This window comes from Natator depressus, chromosome 12 (genome assembly GCF_965152275.1).
Source record: "Natator depressus isolate rNatDep1 chromosome 12, rNatDep2.hap1, whole genome shotgun sequence".
Taxonomy (NCBI): Eukaryota; Metazoa; Chordata; order Testudines; family Cheloniidae; genus Natator; species Natator depressus.
The window spans coordinates 7,245,961-7,265,825 of record NC_134245.1 but is presented as its reverse complement, the minus strand read 5'-3'; the positions used below and the strand labels follow the sequence as shown (position 1 = coordinate 7,265,825).

Below are 19,865 nucleotides of genomic sequence, written 5' to 3'. Positions count from 1 at the left end.
CTGAGTATAATGAAATATGTGCGTGTGTAATTTTTGCTGGAACAGTTACTGTAGGAGGATGACTACCAAGGTGTGCTCAGTGTCTCTGCTTACAAGTAGCTCCAGTAGGCAGAACAGAGCCAAGCCAACAAGAATCAGCTGAGAGTCAATGAACAGATTTAAACCATATTTAAAGCTCCGCCAAGACCAATTTTTAACAAATGCTTTATTTGTGGTCACAGCCTTTAAAAACAGAACAGCCCTTAATCCTAACCCACTACATGAGTTTATTTCAAGTCAGTGCAGGGTAATGACAAGAAAGTGAAGTTGGATCCTGCACTTAAGTGGCTCTAAATAGGATGATATCTTTATACACAAAAGAGCTGATATGAGTGTGTGAGGTGGGAAACGAAGGAAAATAAACATGGTGAACAACAGGGAACTTCTCAGGAATGGCTCCCTTGTCCCGAAGCTGCAGGGAGGGGAGGTTAGCTACAGCCCTGAAAATCTTTCCCACTGTAACACCGGGTAGGTAAATAAATACTAAAGCACTGTCAAAGGTCAACTTCTCTCAGGGATGGGAAGGAGGTGGTGGCACATAGCGCCCCAACATTAGGATAATTCAGTAGTTATTGCTATAGACCTTTGTAGGTAACGATCTTCTCTTTAATTAGTATAAGATATTCACTAGCATTAACCCTTATGTTCCCAGTGCTTATTGGATGGAAGAAGGGGCAGCAAGGCAGAGACTCCATATATAATCCACTTTCTACCTAACAAGCTGGACTATTCTCAAACTGCTTGAACGAAGCTTTTACCTTTTCATGGAAGGCGAGAGGGCAGGAAAAGGAGAGAAAGTTTATCACTAGCAGCTTCCCAGGATACTTGGAAATGTTTGCTACCATCATGTTTGCTAAACTCTGCAAGGGACTTTCACAGGATTCTCTTTGCTAACAGTTCCCACAAATTCCTTTTTGTACATCACATGGAATGACAAACCAGCTCCATGTTTTAATAAACTAAGCCCCCAAAGAGAGCAGGAAATAGGTGTCATCTCAAGAGACTTGAGCAAAAACTAAGCTAACTCCCCAGGAATAAATATGGCAAAGAGTGGTCTGAACTGAGCTCAGAGGCATTGGCTGGGGTTCCAGATACACTCAGACAAGATCAGCCTGGCATCTGATTCCCACTGTACATACCCCTTCTGCCAACAGCACATACTCTGATGGCCAGCACCTCTCAGTCTTCAGCCAATAAATCGGAAAAACCTAACATTCCATTAACAAGTCTGTATTATGTACATGATAGGAGACCAGACATCACTGCAAATGATCAATTACCCAAAAGTTAATTAAGTCTATTGAGATCACATTTTTAGTTCACATCAGCTCCACGTGCCCTCAACGTCCCAACCCACCCCCATAAAGAAGCATTTCCTGGAGAGGGAAATTTAAGGAGATGGGAGGGGAGAGGGGCTGATGTAAGCTCTGAAGCCAGTGTGCTATGGAACTGCTGTGCACCAATGGTGTCTCTGTAACATCCCCCTCTTAGGCATCATGAAGATTGTTCTCAGCCAGGAGTATCTTCTCTCCGGGTTTAAAGGCTGGCATCCCCATGTAGGGGCAGCTGGCACAGCGGAATGCATCCCCCAGGTAACACTGCCAAGACAGAGAGGCGACAAAAACATCAGCTTGTTACCAAGGGCAGAGTTTCCTGGTTTAAGTTCTCTTCCCAATGGGAAGTATTCTGCCCTACACAGAGGTACAATCTGCCCACCAGAGAATAAACCAGCATCGAAAGAATCTGCTTTCAGCCTCTAGCAATCGGCACAAACCTGGTTAGGTCAGGACTGAAGTAGCCCGGAATTGAACAAACAAAGAATGAGTTTTTCCTGACCACACAAGAAGGCAGTCTCTTCAGATTAGGGCTAAAGCCTAGCTGCTGTAACATCCAACTCTTGGGGCTCTCAGTTTCTCCAAACCATTCAGAAAATCCTGTTTCACTTTGAACACAGGTGGCTTCAGGGAGAGGAGATATCTTAGTAAATATTGAGCAGCTCAATGGATTCAAATTCAGCTCAGGTAGGTCATGAATGAGAATCATAACTATATGGAATGGGGAGACTTCAGTCTAGCTCTTCCTAGAGAGGTATCCATATCATAACAAGACGTGAATGTGCGCAGAAGTGGCTGCAAATACAACGGAAGTTACCACAGACCCATCAAAGCCAAATATTACAAAAGCGGATAGCCCTGCAGAGACAGAACGATTACTTCTAGGCCACAAATACTGGTGAGTAAAGTCAACCCATAGGGAACAATCAGTAACTCAATAGAAAGTACTGGTTTTTTAAACTAGTTCTCAGATAAGAATACACTCTTTCCCTGTCTGTCTATACCACAGGATAGCTGGGAAGGATATTTACATTTCCACAAGCAGATTTGGGCTGCAGGCTCTCTCTCTTCTCCTGCTCCAGGTCCTCCGCGAGGCCACACGTGCTGCAGAAGAAATAGGATTCATCCTAAACCAGTTTGCAATGGCGTTAGCCACTGACTCTACCCACTCCACCCTCTGACATTTCTTCCTCGGTCCTCCACCCACGAGATTACAGCCGCATTGTATCATTCCACACAACGGGCTTTAGAGCATGCACAGTCACTTACACATCCACACACGCACCCCCGCTTTATTATCCTCTCTAATGTCATAGCCCATAGCCGTGGTTCTCAACTTATTCACCATTGTGGGCCACATATGCAGCTCTGTGTGTGTTATATTTATTGTGAGGATGTGGCCCACATGCTACCTGTATGGCCCTGAGAATGTCACATGGGCTGTAGCTGTGTGCCGATTCAGCTGAAAGTGGCCCGTGGGCCGCTGGCTGAGAACCACTGGCCCATGGGACCATGTCGAGTGTCCCAGTTGCTTGAACTTCCCTCTCTCCACCTAGCACATGCGGAAATGCTATCAAATACCAAGCTCTTATTTTAAAATCTACATGCAGTATTTCTCTGGAAGAAAACTGAGGAAGAGTCGTGGTTTTAAAAAGAGCCTGCATGAATCCTGTGGTTGCCCCCAAGTGAGTCCGTGTGTTGGGGGAGAACTATTCATCTCACAGGGGAAAATTTACGCCTGGGATATAAGTAAACGGATTTTAAAACACTCTAGTTACACCAGCATACACCCTTAATGTAGATTCACTTAAAAACAGTTTAAATCTTCTTTAAAAATCAGGTTAGCTTATTTTTAAAAAATTTATCTAGTTATACTATTGCAATTTTAATACACAGAAGTCTTGACAAAATTTAGGAGATTTATGCACTAGAATCTAATTTTTGAAAAATTCTACGAAAGGAAATTCACTTGGCTAACAGATTTCTGAATGGGTTTCTTAAACTAAATACTGAAATACACTAAGGGTTAAAAAAAAGTAAAGATACCAATGAATAATTCTTTGGAAAAACAGCACCATACCCTGCTCTTTTTTAAAGGGCAACGGTTAAATCTGATTTGAAGTCAGCACATTCACCAATACATCAAGTCTTGTACTCACCAGTTCTTGCAGGCTTTCTTTTTACCCAATTCCTTACAGGATGGAGCTTTGAGGGAAGATGGATCTGGCTTCTTCAGATCCTCAGAATCTAGCAACTCATCTGAGTCCAGGAGATCCTGAAAGAGACAACATGGAGGAAGAAACAACAAATGAAGGAAATTGGCTCAACAGGGACACTGCCAATGTTAGATTCAAAGAAATGACAACACCTGGCATAGCTTGTACCTAAGTGTCAGAATTATGCTCCATGCAATAAACCTCTCACCGTGTAATATTAGAGGAATTATTCCATATGGCTCTCACTCCACCCTCTCCTCTGTAAAGCCCTACTGAGTACTGTGGGTTAAAGTTCATGAAACTTCTAAGTTTTGTGTGGAAAACTAAAACAGAACTTACCATTCCCTCATCATCCATATCATTAGCAGAGAGAGTCCACAGCTTTGCAGCAGCGGGGTCCACAGCAGGCTTGCCTGGAGCCAAAACAAAAGAGACATAGACAATGATCACACATAGCATGAATCAGACCTGCTCCCAGCAAGGAAATGGTTCCAATATCACTCTTGAAAAACTCACTCCCTGCGCAGCAGTGCCTTTTATCATACTGTACCCTGCCTGTGGAACACTCTCACTGTTCTCAGAAGCCAACCACCGGCTCTCTCGTTCAAATCCATCTTCAAACCTGATTTGTGCAAGGAATCCTCTGTCCACTTCTCCTCATCCTTCATCAAAGGTCAGTTATGAAAAAAAGAAGTGACAATATCCTCCCCGGTCCACCCATTTTTGATACCAAAACGAAATGTCATTTATAGACGCTGCATCTCTTCATAATATGATCACCCCTTTTATTTCTTGTTTTGTTTGAAATGCAGTGAAATAGTTAGCTGACATTAGAGCAGGCATTGATGCTGGGAGCCAAGGCAGCTCCAGTAATCTAATCGCCATTCATATCCTTCAAAGATCTTGCATAGACCCATTTGCACAAAGGAAGGAAGGGACTGGGTAGTAATGGTGTTTCTAATAAGGTTAAAAACAAAACAAAACCTATAGAAAATCCTTTATGCAGCTCTCTGTATGCATTACAAAGCAACAGGAAAGGGCACAGGTTTCCCTCCTCCTTTGCTTTGCAGTTAACCTTTGAAACAGAAATGGAAGCTTCCAACAGATACAAAATGGTTGTTAACCAAGATTATAGAGAACCATGTTTTCATTAAGCATTCAAAATTATTATGCTCTCCATTGTACAACGTAAGGAGTTCATACGCTCCCAGCACATATACCAGGCTTCTCTTCGCTCTTACCTGATGAAGCAGACTTCTTAGCAAAGGAAAGTTTGAGCTGACTTGAGGATCCCACTTCAAAGTTGGGTTTCTTGCCTTCCATTTGAACAGACAAAAGGTCATTGCCTTGGTAACTCAGATGCTCTTGGACTGACTGGGTCTCCTCAGGGGTCAAAGGCTCCTTCTGCAGCTGGAATGCAAGACACAGTGAGTGTTAATCCTTGTACAGAACTGCCATATTCCAATGCCCTGTGTGGTAACATCATACCATACAGAGAAGGGTTTCGCCTCTATCCCATGATGTTGCATTATACTTCAAACTGGCTCATTCTCCCAGCTTGCACAAAGTGGATCACGGTTCTGGCGCTTGCACAGCTGGTGATATTACACAGCTTACTGCCACTATTCCTTTGAAGATAAACGGATTTTTTTTTTTTTAAATTGCAAAGAAAACTCTTATTCATGCAGTAGTAAAAGCACAGTTTTCATTGCTGGTTGTGCTGTTGCATATTTAAAGGCACACTAACATGGCAATACGGTGAATAACGAGCATCCCTTTTGGAAGCCTCTACTCTACATTATACAGTCCTGAAATGGGTGCTCTCAGGAGGTAGTTAGTGCATATACACATACCTCCTTGACTTCCACCAGTCCGGAAAGCGTCAGAGCCGTGGGGAGCCTGGCTGCTGTCTTGATTCTGCTGTTGTTACCTGGGAAACATGACAGGGAAGGCAAAACAAAGCTCATTATTAAGAACTAGATGTGTTGCTTCTAATGTGAAAGGACTGGCAGTGCTTTAGAAGGCAGCATTCCAGCTAATCCCTTTGTTTACATGTTTCTTTCCTAATCACTCTGGGCACATCTGGGAAATCAGCCATTCAAACAGGCTCTTCAACTCTGAGACTATTAATTAGTTCAAAATTATGCTCTTTGACAAATACATTAAGATCACGAAGGATTCTCCAGCATCCAAGAAAAAAAATCATCTCCACCTACTAAAGAGAAAAATGGGAGCTCCCACTTTGACAGGCTCATGGAAGTCCTCAAAAATATAAAGTCCTAAAAAGTATGAAGTTCAGAAATATACATTAAAGAGCTCATTCCAAAAGGCATCAGGTCTTACACCGACTGATTTAATTAACAGCTTTGGCCCACCTGTTTTCCATTGGGTAGTTGGCATTACCTACTAGAAAGGCTCCATTCACATTGTTTGTAAATTGTGATAGTACAAGATGCACTCTCTCTCTCCTAAACTTCACTTTATCTTTTTTAGAATATGCAAGTACCTAACGGCCCCAGTCAAGATCCAAGCCCTGTTGTGCTACAGAGTAAAAGATGGTCCCAGCCACTAACAGCTCATAACCTAATTTTACTTTCACAGAGGCCCAAAAACCTGACTTAAGTCACTACAAACTCTAGCATCAGCTCTGTGCATCCGCTAATCATAGCAGTATGCTTACAAGAGTCAGTCTTTCTCTGCTCTTACATTTTTGATACAAGATGGTCATCAGCAGAGATTCTACCATGACAGTGATAAGCTCAGACACAAGATCACATCTTGCTGCTTACGTTAATGAATCACAGCAACAGGACTACTCTTTACGTTGACTAACATTCACAGCTCTTGGCCCTTTAGCTTTGGCCTAATCCTCCATGAAAGTATGTTTGGTTGCCTCAGATCCAGGGGCAAGAACATAGCAGACTCGCTCTTACCTATTTGTGCAGCCACTGGTTCTTTCAGAAGGACACGACCCCCTGGCTTGAGTATCCGAGCTATTTCTGCCAGCACCTCTGCACTGTGCAGTGTCATGCTGCCTGGTACCATGCCTGACAGAACCACATCAAAGCTGGACTCCGCATGAGCCGCTGAAAAGAAGGAAAGATGAAGAGAGAAAAAACAGACAAGTGTATCTTACCAGCTATCCCCTCTCTGATCTCCTTCGTACACAGGCACGTGACAATCATACCACACGGCGTCCACTAATAAGGCTACGATTTTGTCATGGAAGTCACAGAATCCGTGACTTCCAAAGACTTCCGTGACTTCAGGCCTGGTGGCTGGGAGCTGCAGGGTCCTGCTGCCTCTCGCAGTGGTAGGGAGCTGTGAGGTATGTCTGCTGCCCTCAAGCTCCCAACTGCTGTGGGCAGGAGAACCCCTACAGCTCCCAGCTGCCGCAAGGGGGAGGGGGTTCAGGGGGATCCCCGCAGCTTCCCAGCCCCCATGGCAGGGCAGGGGGACCCCACAGCTCCCTGCTGCTGGGGAGGGAGCAGGGGGATCCTGTAGCTCCCCTCCGCCACGGGTGGTGGGGGCCCTGGAGCTCTGAGCCAGCCCGCAGCTGCCCAGTCCCTTCACATTTTATCATGGATATTTTTAGTAAAAGTCAGGGTCAGGTCACAGGCTTCAGTGAATTTTTCATTCTTGCCCATGACCTGCCCCTGACTTTTACTAAAAATATCACGACAAAATCTTAGCCTTATCCATTAACAATCATCAGTGATGAAACAAACATGACTAGGGTGTATAGCTTTCATGTATACTACTAGCAGTAGAAGTCACAAAAGGATTTCTACCTTTATATTTAAAGATGCCCTAGGTTACAAATCAAGGAAAATGCTAGCTCACATCCATTAACATACCCACAGAGCAAAAAAAAAAAAAAAAAAAAGTGTGGTAAAAATTAGATCCCCATTCTTACAATGGGACAGTTGGTCAATATTTTCCACGGATACGCGGCTCTCAGGTCCCACCAATGCCTGAATCTTAGCCACCAGATTCTTCAGTCCTTCAACAGGTGAGGAGCTATCCCAGATCACTGCCACACGCTGGCCAACTGAGATTCCATACGCTGCCATATCGCTGGACCTGAAAGTGCCAGATTGAGAAAGGAAGAAATCAGTGCCAAGGCCACCATGAAGAAAGTGGATTTTCACTTAATCCAGAGGGTTACCCTCTTAAGAATTAGGATAATTCCTTGGGCACTGAAAACAGAGTTCCCATATCTGCATGTTAACATAGCATGAAGAAATACCATCTCTCTGTCTAAGAGTATAATTCAGTTTCTCTCAAGTTGTGATGCTTGCTTCCTCCAGGAGGATCTGCCTGGCGCAGTGCAAACCAAGTTAAAGGGAAGTGGGAAAGATGGGATTATATAATCCCAAAATAGAAATGAATAGGCAATATTAAGCGCTCAGCAGCCACTTCTGCTTGTGACAGTGACCCAGCAAAGAAGTAGTTAATATATTCCCCTTGTACATGAGGAGAACATACATCTTAGTTTCAGCATCCCCAATCATCCAAATTAAGGCCCTTTGCTCTCCTCCTGACATTTCTTTTTTGAAGAAGTGCTCACATTTGGGGAAACTCAAGTATAGTGAGGGCAGCAATAATGAAAGTTTGAGAAATCCTGTCCTGCGGCCCACAATGTGTAACAACTTGACAACCACTTCTCTAGTTGTTTTCAGCAGGTGGAACTATTACTAATTAGGAACCGGTTTACTACACTCAGAGATTGCTTAACTCACCATATTTTCTTCTCATTCCTTAAATACCTCCAATTTTAAAATTAGTGTTACATTAGCCTTGCCTATTGTACCACTGGGACACACTGTACCCCATTTAACATCCTGTAAACCCATAGTCACCACTTTTATACGGTCATATGTTGTACAAAGTATGCCTTGTGAGGTACCATTTGAAAATTCATAATCTACTGAGCATCACTATCTTATGGAAATATGTGTAGTGACACTATGTGTAAAGTTTCAGAGTAGCAGCCGTGTTAGTCTGTATTCGCAAAAAAAAAAAAAAAAAAAGAAAGAAAAGGAGTACTTGTGGCACCTTAGAGACTAACAAATTTATTTGAGCATAAGTTTTCGTGAGGTACAGCTCACATCATCGGATGTATCTTATGCTCAAATAAATTTTAGTCTCTAAGATGCTCCCTATGTGTAAAGTTATAAGTAGGGCTGTCAAGTGGTTAAAAAATTAATCGCAATTAATCGCATTGTTAAACAATAATAGAATAGTATTTATATAAATATTTTTGGATGTTTTCTCCATTTTCAAATATATTGATTTCAATTACAACACAGAATACAAAGTGTACAGTGCTCACTATATTTATTTTTGATTACAAATATTTGCACAGTAAAAAACAAAATAGTATTTTTCAATTCACCTAATACAAGTACTGTACTGCAATCTCTTTATCATGAAAGTTGAGCTTACAAATGCAGAATTATATACAAAAAAAACTGCATTCAAAAATAAAACAATGCGAAACTTTAGCGCCTACAAGTCCACCAGTCCTACTTCAGCCAATCGCTCAAACAAGTTTGTTTACATTTGCAGGAGTTAATGCTGCCCGTTTCTTGTTTACAATGTCACCTGAAAGCGAGAACAGGCATTTGCATGGCACTGTTGTAGCCGGCGTCACAAGATATTTACGTGCCAGATATGGTAAAGATTCATATATCCCTTCATGCTTCAACCACCATTCCAGAGGACATGCATCCATGCCGATGACAGGTTCTACTCGATAACTACCCAAAGAAGAGCGGACTAACACATGTTCATTTTCATCATCTGAGTCAGATGCCACCAGCAGAAAGCTGATTTTCTTTTTTGGTGGTTCGGGTTCTGTAGTTTCCGCATCTGAGTGTTGCTCTTTTAAGACTTCTGAAAGCATGCTCCGCACCTTGTCCCTCTCAGATTTTGGACAACACTTCAGATTCTTAAACCTTGAGTTGAATGCTGTAGCTATTTTTAGAAATCTCACATTGGTACCTTCTTTGCGTTTTGTCAAATCTGCTGTGAAAGCGTTCTTAAAATAAACATGTGCTGGGTCGTCATCCGAGACTGCTAGAACATGAAATACATGGCAGAATGTGGGTAAAAGAGAACAGGAGACATGCAATTCTCCCCCAAGGAATTTAGTCACAAATTTAATTAATGCTTTTTTTTTTTTTAAACTAGCATCATCAGCATGGAAGCATGTCCTCTGGAATGGTGGCCGAAGCATGAAGGGGCATACGAAGGTTTAGCATATCTGGCAGGTAAATACCTTGTAGTGTCAGCTACAAAAGTGCCAAGCGAATGCCTGTTCTCACTTTCAGGTGACATTATAAATAAGAAGTAGGCAGCAGTATCTTCCGTAAATGTAAACAAACTTGTTTTGTCTTAGCGATTGCCTGAACAAGAAGTAGGACTGAGTGGATGTGTAGGCTCTAAAGTTTTACATTGTTTTCCTTTTGAGTACAGTTATGTAACAAAAAAAACCCTCTACATTTGTAAGTTACACTTTTCAGGATAGAGAAATTACACGACAGTACTTGTATGAGGTGAATTGAAAAATACTGTTTCTTTTGTTTATCATTTTTACAGTGCAAATATTTGTAAGAAGAAATAATAATATAAAGTGAGCACTGTATACTTTGTATTCTGTGTTGTAAAAGAAATCAATATATTTGAAAATGTAGAAAAATATCCAAAATATGTAATAAATTTCAATTGGTATTCTATTGTTTAACAGGATGATTAATCGCGATTACTTTTTTTAATTGCAATTAATTTTTTTGAGTTAATCGCGTGAGTTAACTGCAATTAATCAACAGCCCTAGTTATAAGTTTTACTGTATGATGTTACTGAAGTATGTTATAACTCTGGAGAATGCCCACAGACGAGCTCTTCAGACACAAAGGAGTGTCTAACATCCAGCCAGGGGGAAGGGAAACAAGAAATATACGTTGCATAGAGGGACAATTCAAATCTCAAGTACACAACAGACTGTTGGTCACCTGCACCCCAGCTGGGGGTCAACCTGAAAGAGAGGAGGCGGGTATAAAATAAGACAATGGCTTCCTCATTACCTCTCCACTCTCCCATCTCTACTCACAGAGCAAGATTGTTTGAAAGACAAAGAAGTAGAGACCTGCAAATCTGCAGATATCTGTGGACCATTTTTGTGGATTGGATGCTGATACAAATTTTGTATCCATGCAGGGCTCTACAACGAAGCATCACTGAACTAGACGAGTGGTCCCAGGCTGTAGGGGGATCCAGCCTGCAAACTAAGAACTGTGAACTATGAACTACCTGCAGCATTTGGTGGGGTAAGAAAGTTCCTTGCTTCAAATTTTATTTAGCTTGGTAAAGTTTAAGAATTAGATTGCGATTTTATCATTTTATTTCTTTTTGTAACCAATTCTGACTTTTTACCACTCTATCATTTATAATCACTTAAAATCTATCTTTCTATACTTAATAAACTTGTTTTAATATTTTATCTAAACCATTGAGCTTCGACTGGTGTGGCTGGGGAATCTGCTCAGGTTAACAAGGGCTGGTGCATATACATTTCTTTGATAAAATGATGGACTTATGAGCTTGCACTGTCCAAGGGGGTCTTGAGCTGTGTAAGATGCACATTTCTGGGGTGCAAGGCTGGGGGGATTTGCAGGTGTCTCCCTGTATACAGTTCATGAATGCTCTCCCATCCACTCATGTAACTTTGTTGGGTGTGTTTTCACACGCTAATGGCTGTGCGTGAGCAATGCCTGGAGGGGCTACTTTTCACTAGCAGAGCAGTGTGAGAGGTATCCTGAGCTAGAGAGTTAAGGGGGCACAGATTCCACAGTCCAGCTTGTACCCTGGGGGATGTGACAACCAAACATTTGACTATGTCAAAACCAGTAAAAGTACAAAAGATGGCTGGTCATTTGCCTTTACAACAAAAATGGAAGGTTCTTTTCAGTTACAATAAGGTTTCTGCTGCGTTACACCAGGCATCTCAGATAGGCGGCCACAGGACGACAATTCAGGGTGGAAAGCGCTCTACCCTACTTCTTGGGTCTTATCTCAGTCTCACATACATTTCAATCAACTGGTCTCTGAACTCAAGATTGTTCCCTCCCAAAAATGGGCAAGAAAAGAATCCCGAATTTAAAGAGCAGCAAAGCTACAAACCTCCAACAACTGAGGAATGCTTCAGCAGTCAGTGAAAGCTGGACACACAGGTGCACTGCTCACCTTCCCTGAGTCAAGGCAGCTGAGTTACACATATTGAAATATGCAACACATTTATGAACCTTCCCTCTTTACGGAGAAGAGTTCAAAGCAGTTTCCCTAGATTTCTACATAAAACTTCTGGAGGAGAATCATTTCTCCATCTTCCCAAAATTCATTGCATTGTTGTCCTCATTCAACTGAGCCTGGGCACATATGCGAGTAATGCACTTTAACTTTCATCTCATAGGCTTGAGTCACTTGTATGTGTTCAAACTGGAGGCCTGCCCTTTCTTTTTTTCCTGGAAAAATAAGTTGAAACATTTAGATGTAACTAAAATCAGGTGAAAATTAAAGGTCCACTTTTCGTTAATATTTTCATATATGGGTTCTAATCCATCCAACTTTGAAAAAGTCTCTATTACTGAAGCATGTTAAAATCACTTAGGGAGGTTACTATAAAATTATATCAGAATTCATTATTTCAAGAATTACAGAAGCATGGGACTTATAATTGAGGTGAAAGATTTCTTATTGTAAAGGCATGGTCTACATTTAAGAACAATTATACTGGCGTAACTGGCAGTCAGGGGTGTGAATCCCCAGAGTAGATGCCTTGTTGTTCGCAGAGGTGGTGTTCCCACACCGGCACAAAAACTCTGTCGGTGTACACTGCGTCTATACTAGGGGGCTATGCGGACACAGGCACTGTAGTACGGTAGAATTAGCCTCAGGCTACATCTGTAAGAGATGGGTGTGATTCCCAAACTCGTGCTAGCTCTCATCTCAAGTAGCGTGCTAAACACAGTAGTGCAGCTGCAATAACATGGGCAGTAGCAGCTCACGCTAGCCCCCCCAGAGTCTGTACCACCCATGGGGTTTGGGCAGGTTTGTACTCAGGGCAGCTAGCACATGCCATTGTGCCTACCACAGTCACCCCTACTATTTTTAGCATGCTAGGTCAGATAAGAGCTAACGCAAGTATGTTTATATGAGCACGGGATCACACCCCTAGCTGGTAGTGTAGACGCAGCCGTATTCTCTGTGGATCAAATCCAACTCAGGTAAGTAGTGAGCAAAGTCACTGCTAAGTAGTGACTCTTTGGTAACCTTTGTGAAATCAATTAGTAGTCTCAGTTCAATTCCTAGCAGACATGTATATGCAACACCAAAACCACTGCCACAATGGTCACCATTTTAAGCAACCTCAGAAGAGAGGCCAAGGAATGGACGGACACTAGACTGTGTTCTCATCCCTTCTGGGGGGCTCTCTAAACTAGGAAGAAGCATATTAGCAGAGCAAAGCAGAGTGTTCTGGACTGCTTTTGCCCATGCTGCAGATAGAGGATTTCACTTTAAATACTATAGTTTTGCATCAGTCACAACCTAAACAAAGTTCCATTTTTCACAAACCCTTACACATACACCACAGAATTCCAAATTAAATTTCCTAGAGCACAATAATGTGGAGTATCAAACCATGGAGCTCCCAGTGGCCTAGAACTAAGCATCACTGCAGTGCTCCAAGCTATTACTGCTGTTGGTGAGCATTTTAAGTACGTTCCCCCATGCAGATCTTGTTAACAAGAACACAGGAAAGGGAGGATTAAACCTCTTGGAGGAGCAGAGCCAGGCAACTGCTTACAGGGATTAGGAAACAGCCACATGGAGCAGTTTCACAGCTGGGATGCAAAAGCAGGTATTAGTGTAATTGGGAATAAAACCATTTTCTCGAGGGATGCTGGAAATTTTCCAGTTCACTCAGAAAACCGGGAAGATCTGGTCGGTGGAGAAGTTACTGGCGTTATTCCTTCTCTGAGAGTCTGATGAGCAAACAACATGTATAGGAGTCACACATGCACATCAACAGGACAGACACTACAGGGAGACTCTGTATTTTGTGGCACTAGCCACAGAAATTCCATGCCAGAAAACAGGTCTTGGGACACCGCTCTTCCCAAAAAGCTTCTTTATTCACCGAGTCTCTGTTCAGTTTTTACCTCTACTTCAGACAGATGCACAAAACCTTTGATCTTAAGCTACCTTTTCTTACCAACCTAAAACTTACTCTCTGACTACACGTCAGAAGGACTGCTGAGAGAAATCCACTGGGAGCAGCACAGCTTTCTTTGAAGCTTTCTTTTTATTATCCACATTACGCAATACTAAACTTAAAGTTTTATTATATGAATGCCGGTTATGTCAGCAATTAGCAAGAGGCGAACACACCTCTCGCTCCTGTGCTTCTCTTTCAAACTAAGGAGGCAACATTACACTCAGGGAAAGAGAGATGATTAATAAAGATTACAGCACCTGAGAAAGTGGGACATGCCCACAGTTCACCACACAAAATTGTTTCAAGTTGGTAATAGATCTGGCACTTGGAAACGTTCAAACAAAACACAGAAAAACTCCTTCCCACAACAATAAAATAGCCCCCCATCAGCAATTAAGTTGCCCAAGCCACACTTCTTTCTACAAATACAGACAGAGTGGGAGGAGGCCTTTAATAAGGCTTCCAGATATCTGGGGGTGGAGGGGAGAGATGGGAGAAGCATGCCGGCAAATCAAAGGAACATGATTTCTTAGGTGCTTCAGAGCAATTCAGACAGTCAACGGCAGTAGAGGTAGCAAGTCAAAAAATACCCAAGAATCAGATCTCCAATGCCAAGTGCAATAAGGTTTTCAGAAGGGCTGTCGATTAACTGCAGTTAACTCATGCAATTAACTCAAAAAATTGAGTTAATGATTAATTTTTTATCGTGATTAATCGTACTGTTAAACAATATAATATCAATTGAAATGTATTAAATATTTTAAGAATTTTTTCTACATTTTCAAATATGTTGATTTCTATTACAACACAGAATACAAAGTGTACAGTTCCCACTTTACATTATTTTTATTACAAATATTTGCACTGTAAAAATGATAAAAGAAACAGTATTTTTCAATTGACCTCATACAAGTACTGTAGTGCAATCTCTTTATCATGACAGTGTAACTTACAAATATAGATTTTTTTTTTGTTACATAACCACTCAAAAACAAAACAATGTAAAACTTCAAAGCCTACAAGTCCACTCAGTCCTACTTCTTGTTCAACCAATCGCTAAGACAAACAAGTTTGTTTACATTTACGGAAGATAATACTGCCCAATTATTTACAAGGTCACCTGAAAGTGAGAACAGGCATTCGCATGGCACTTTTGTAGCCAGCACTGCAAAGTATTTACACTTCAGATATGTTAAACATTTGCATGCCCCTTTATGCTTTGGCCACCATTCCAGAGGACATGCTTCCATGTTGATGATGTTCATTAAAAAAAAAAAAGCATTAATTAAATTTGTGACTGAACTCCTTGGGGGAGAATTGTACGTCTCCTGCTCTGTTTTACCCACATTCTGCCATATATTTCATGTTATAGCAGTCTCGGATGATGACCCAGCACATGTTCATTTTAAGAACACTTTCACAGCAGATTTGACAAAACACAAAGAAGGTACCAATGTGAGATTTCTAAAACTAGAAATCAAGGTTTAAGAATCTGAAATGTTGTCCAAAATCTGTGGGACAAGGTGTGGAGCATGCTTTCAAAAGTCTTGAAAGAGCAACATTCAGATGCAGAAACTACAGAACCTGAACCATCAAAAAAGAAAATCAACCTTCTGCTAGTGGCATCTGACTCAGATGATGAAAATGAACATGTCCGCTCTGCTTTCGATCATTATCGAACAGAACCCATCATCAGCAAGGACGCATGTCCTCTGGAATGGTGGCCAAAGCATGTCTTGCGATGCCGACTACCAAGAGTGCCATGCAAACGTCTTTTCTCACTATCAGGTCACATTGTAACCTTCAGGTCACATTGTAAACAAGAAGCAGGCAGCATTATCTCCTGCAAATTGTAATCTAACTTGTTTGTCTGAGTGATTGGCTGAAGTAGGACTGAGTGAACAGGTAGGCTCTAAAGCAGGGGTCGGCAACCTATGGCACGCGTGCCAAAGACGGCACGCGAGCCGATTTTTAATGGTACGCTGCTGCCTGCCGGGTCCCAGCCACCGGCCCCACTCAGCCCACTGCCGAACCAGGCAGGGACCCCGGCAGGAAGCAGCATGCCATTAAAAATCCCCCCCCCACCCCCCAAGCAGGATGAAGAAGCTTGATCCGGCCGGCTGCTGCAGGGCAGGCAAGCTCCCCCCTCCCCCGCTTCTTCCCCCAGTGTGCTGAGTTCCTGCCCCTCCTCCTCTCCCTGCCCACGATCAGCTGATGGCCCTTGCACGGGAGGGGGAGAAGTGGAGCCGCAGCACACCGCTGCTCCAGGGAGGAGGCGGAGAAGAGGTGGGGACGGGGCCTTGGGAAAGGGGACTGGAATCAGGGCATATCCCCTCCAGCCCCCTGCGGTAAGCCGCTCTGAGCAAGGGGCTGGGAGCACCCCCACGACTCCAGCCCTCTGCCCTGACCCTTATATCCCCCCAACACCCCAGCCCCCTGCCCTGAGCCCTGCACCCCCCCCCACACACACCCAGCCCTCTGCCCTGACCCCTGCACTCCCCTCACACCCCAGCCTCCTGCCCTGACCCCTGCACCACCCCACGACCCCAGCCCTGACTCCTGCACCCTCCACACACTCCGTGTCCTGACTCTTGCACCCCCCACACATACCCAGCCCCACCCTGAGCACCAAACAGGAGCTCCTGCACCCTCCCACATTCCCACCTGCACCCCTCACACCAAATGGGAGCTGCCCAGGTAAGCACTCCACACCCAAACCTCTTGCCCCAACCTGACCCCCCTCCCTCATTCTAGCTACTGGCCAGACCTGCACCCCAACCCCCAGCCTGCTCCTTTACCCCCAGCCCTGTGCTCAGTGCACTCCCACCCTCAGCTCAGTGCAGAGAGAGAGGAAGAGAATGGGCTAGAACCAGGGAGAAGGTAGGTACCCACTCTATGTGGGCAGGACTGGGATCCCAGACCGGCAGTGGGCTGAGCAGGGCTGGCAGCCGGGACCCTGGTTGGCAGGAGCCGGCGGACTGAACCCCAGGCTGGCAGCGGGCTGAATGGCAGCAGACTGAGCCGCTCAGCTCACTGCCAGTCTGGGGTCCCGGCCGCCAGCCCCGCTCAGCCCACCGCCAGTCTGGGGTTCTGGCTGCCAGCCCCTTGCCAGCCGGGGTCCCGGCCTGTCAAGGTTCCTCCCCCACTCTGAACTCTAGTGTACAGATGTGGGGACCTGCATGAAAACCTCCTAAGCTTACTTTCACCAGCTTAGGTTAAAACTTCCCCAAGGTACAAATTAATTTTATCCTTTGTCCCTGGATCTCCACTGCCACCACCAAACTCTAACTGGGTTTACTGGGAAATGTAGTTTGGACATGTCTTTCCCCCCAAAATCCTCCCAACCCTTGCACCCCACTTCCTGGGGAAGGTTTGATAAAAATCCTCACCAATTTGCATAGGTGACCACAGACCCAAACCCTTGGATCTGAGAACAATGAAAAAGCATTCAGTTTTCTTACAAGAGTACTTTTAATAGAAGTAAAGAAATCCCCTCTGTAAAATCAGGATGGTAGATACCTTCCAGGGTAATTAGATTCAAAACATAGAGAATCCCACTAGGCAAAACCTTAAGTTACAAAAAAGACACACAGACAGAAATAGTCATTCTATTCAGGATAGTTCTTTTCTCAGCCATTTAAAGAAATCATAATCTAACACATACCTAGGTAGATTACTTACTAAAGTTCTAAGATTCCATTCCTGGTCTATCCCCGGCAAAAGCAGCATAGAGACAGACACAGACCCTTTGTTTTTCTCCCTCCTCCCAGCTTTTGAAAGTATCTTGTCTCCTCATTGGTCATTTTGGTCAGGTGCCAGCGAGGTTACCTTTAGCTTCTTAACCCCTTACAGGTGAGAGGATTTTTCCTCTGGCCAGGAGGGATTTTAAAGGGGTTTACCCTTCCCTTTATATTTATGACACGGCCGCAGGCCCCGCTCAGCCTGCTGCTGGCCTAGGTGAACGAACCCCAGGCTGGCAGTGGGCTGAGCGGGCCAGTGGCGTAAGATCAGCATTTTAATTTAATTTTAAATGACTTAAACATTTTGAAAACCTTGTTAACTTTACATACGACAATAGTTTAGTTATATAATATATAGACTTATAGAGAGAGACCTTCTAAAAAACGTTAACATGTATTACTGGCATGCGAAACCTTAAATTAAAGTGAATAAATGAAGACTCGGCACACCACTTCTGAAAGGTTGCCGACCCCTGCTCTAAAGCTTTACACTGTTTTATTTTTGAATGCAGTTATTTTTTGTACATAATTCTACATTTGTAAGTTCAACGTTCATGATAAAGAGATTGCACCCTATTTGTAATGGGGGAATTGAAAAATACTATTTCTCTTGTTTTTACAGTGCAAATATTTTTAATAAAAAAATATAAAGTGAGCACTGTACACTTTGTATTCTGTGTTGTAATTGAAATCAATATATTTGAAAATGTAGAAAATGTCCAAAAAAATTTAAATAAATGTATTCTATTATTGTTTAACAGTGTGATTGTCACCATTAATTTTTTAATCGCGTGATTAATCACAATTTTTTAAATTGCTTGACAGCCTTAGTTTTTAGCTTTTGTTGTCCTAGGCAGTCATCCAGCCTCTGCCCACATAACCAGGGCATGGCAGCTGTTAATCATGATGTTATACAATGGGGGTAAAGAAGGGAGCATTGGCCTAGGAGCATATTAAGGTGGAGATGCTGCAGTGAGAGCAGGCGTGGTATGCTGGTATCCTACAGACACACACCAGGAGAAGAAACAGATGGGAAGCAGCATCAAACTAATACCAGTGTAATGCCGGTGGCAGAACAATGGAGGAGAAATGAGAATAAAAAGGGTCTCTCCCCAAAGATAATTAAGTTGGAGAGGACAAGATCACACTGAAGGCCCTGCACCAGCAAGCAAGATATGACTAAGGAAGATCAGCCTAGCACCAGGCAATGACTCACACCAGGCTGCTAGCTGAGGGGAGGGGGAAAGCCCTCATGCCAGGCAATGCCCAGGTGAGAAGGTGCCCTCATGCAAGAGAAGAGGGACAAGGAATGTCGCTCCCCCTGACTCTAGGGGTGGCAGGATGCCATAGCCATCCATTGCCCCTGAATGAAGGTATTCGCAGCCCAGCAGGGCTCAAGGGGGGAGGGCCCCAAAGGCATCACTGGGGCAGGGGACAGAGAGAGGGAACAGGGAGAAGGTGCCCAAAGGAGTCACTGTTGGGAAAGGACAAAGAGAGGGAATGGGGGAGAGGAGGGGACCCCCAAAGGAGTCACTGGGGGAAGGGGAACAAAGAGAGGGAATAGGAGGAGGGGAGGGGACCCCCAAAGGAATCACTGGGGGGGAAAGGACGGGGGGGCGGGGAACAGAGAGGGAATAGGGGGAGGGGACAGAGGGTAAGGGGGCCCCCAAAGGAGTCACTGGGGGGAGGGGAAGAGAGAGGGGGCCCAAAGGAGTCACTGGGGGAAGGGGAACAAAGAGAGGGAATAGGAGGAGGGGAGGGGACCCCCAAAGGAATCACTGGGGGGGAAAGGACGGGGGGGAGGGGAACAGAGAGGGAATAGGGGGAGGGGACAGAGGGGTAAGGGGGCCCCCAAAGGAGTCACTGGGGGGAGGGGAAGAGAGAGGGGGCCCAAAGGAGTCACTGGGGGGAGGGGAAGAGAGAGGGAATAGGGGGAGGGGAACAGAGGGGGCCCCCAAAGGAGTCACTGGTGGGGAGGGGAACAGAGCAGGGGAAGGGGGCCCCCAAAGGAGTCACTGGGGGGAGGGGAACAGAGGGGGAAGGGGGCCCCCAAAGGACTCACTGGAGGAGGAGGAGGAGGAGGAGGAGGGGGAGGGGAAGGCCCCCCCAAGCTATCTCCGAGCGAAGGGGGAGACCCACAGGGGCTGCCCCGGCTCCCCACCGCCCCGCTCACCTCTCCGCCGCGGCCGCGCCGCCCGCCTGCGCCGCCCGGCCCGGCCTTCCCCGGCCCGTCATCGGCCCGCGCCCGCCGCCCCC

General features: G+C 44.4%; 1 protein-coding gene across 1 annotated transcript; it reads right to left on the bottom strand.

Annotated features, from left to right (window-relative positions):
* Positions 1-339: 339 nt before the first annotated feature.
* CIAPIN1 (cytokine induced apoptosis inhibitor 1) lies at positions 340-19,840 on the bottom strand. The gene is made up of 9 exons (XM_074968511.1): positions 19,783-19,840; positions 7,506-7,672; positions 6,523-6,675; positions 5,443-5,519; positions 4,831-4,999; positions 3,929-4,002; positions 3,533-3,648; positions 2,405-2,477; positions 340-1,637 (listed from the first exon to the last, which is right to left on the bottom strand). The coding sequence occupies exons 2-9, from the start codon at positions 7,660-7,662 to the stop codon at positions 1,527-1,529; spliced, it is 930 nt and encodes a 309-aa protein (XP_074824612.1). The 5' UTR covers positions 7,663-7,672; positions 19,783-19,840; the 3' UTR covers positions 340-1,526.
* Positions 19,841-19,865: the final 25 nt, after the last annotated feature.

Excerpts from the sequence above, each read along its gene's own strand:
- CIAPIN1 (XM_074968511.1), bottom strand. The coding sequence starts at position 7,662 with ATGGCAGCGTATGGAATCTCAGTTGGCCAGCGTGTGGCAGTGATCTGG. Across the intron at positions 6,676-7,505 it reads TATTGACCAACTGTCCCATT|CGGCTCATGCGGAGTCCAGC; the intron begins GTAAGAATGGGG and ends CCTTCTTTTCAG. Across the intron at positions 2,478-3,532 it reads AAGAAAGCCTGCAAGAACTG|CACGTGTGGCCTCGCGGAGG; the intron begins GTGAGTACAAGA and ends TTTCTTCTGCAG.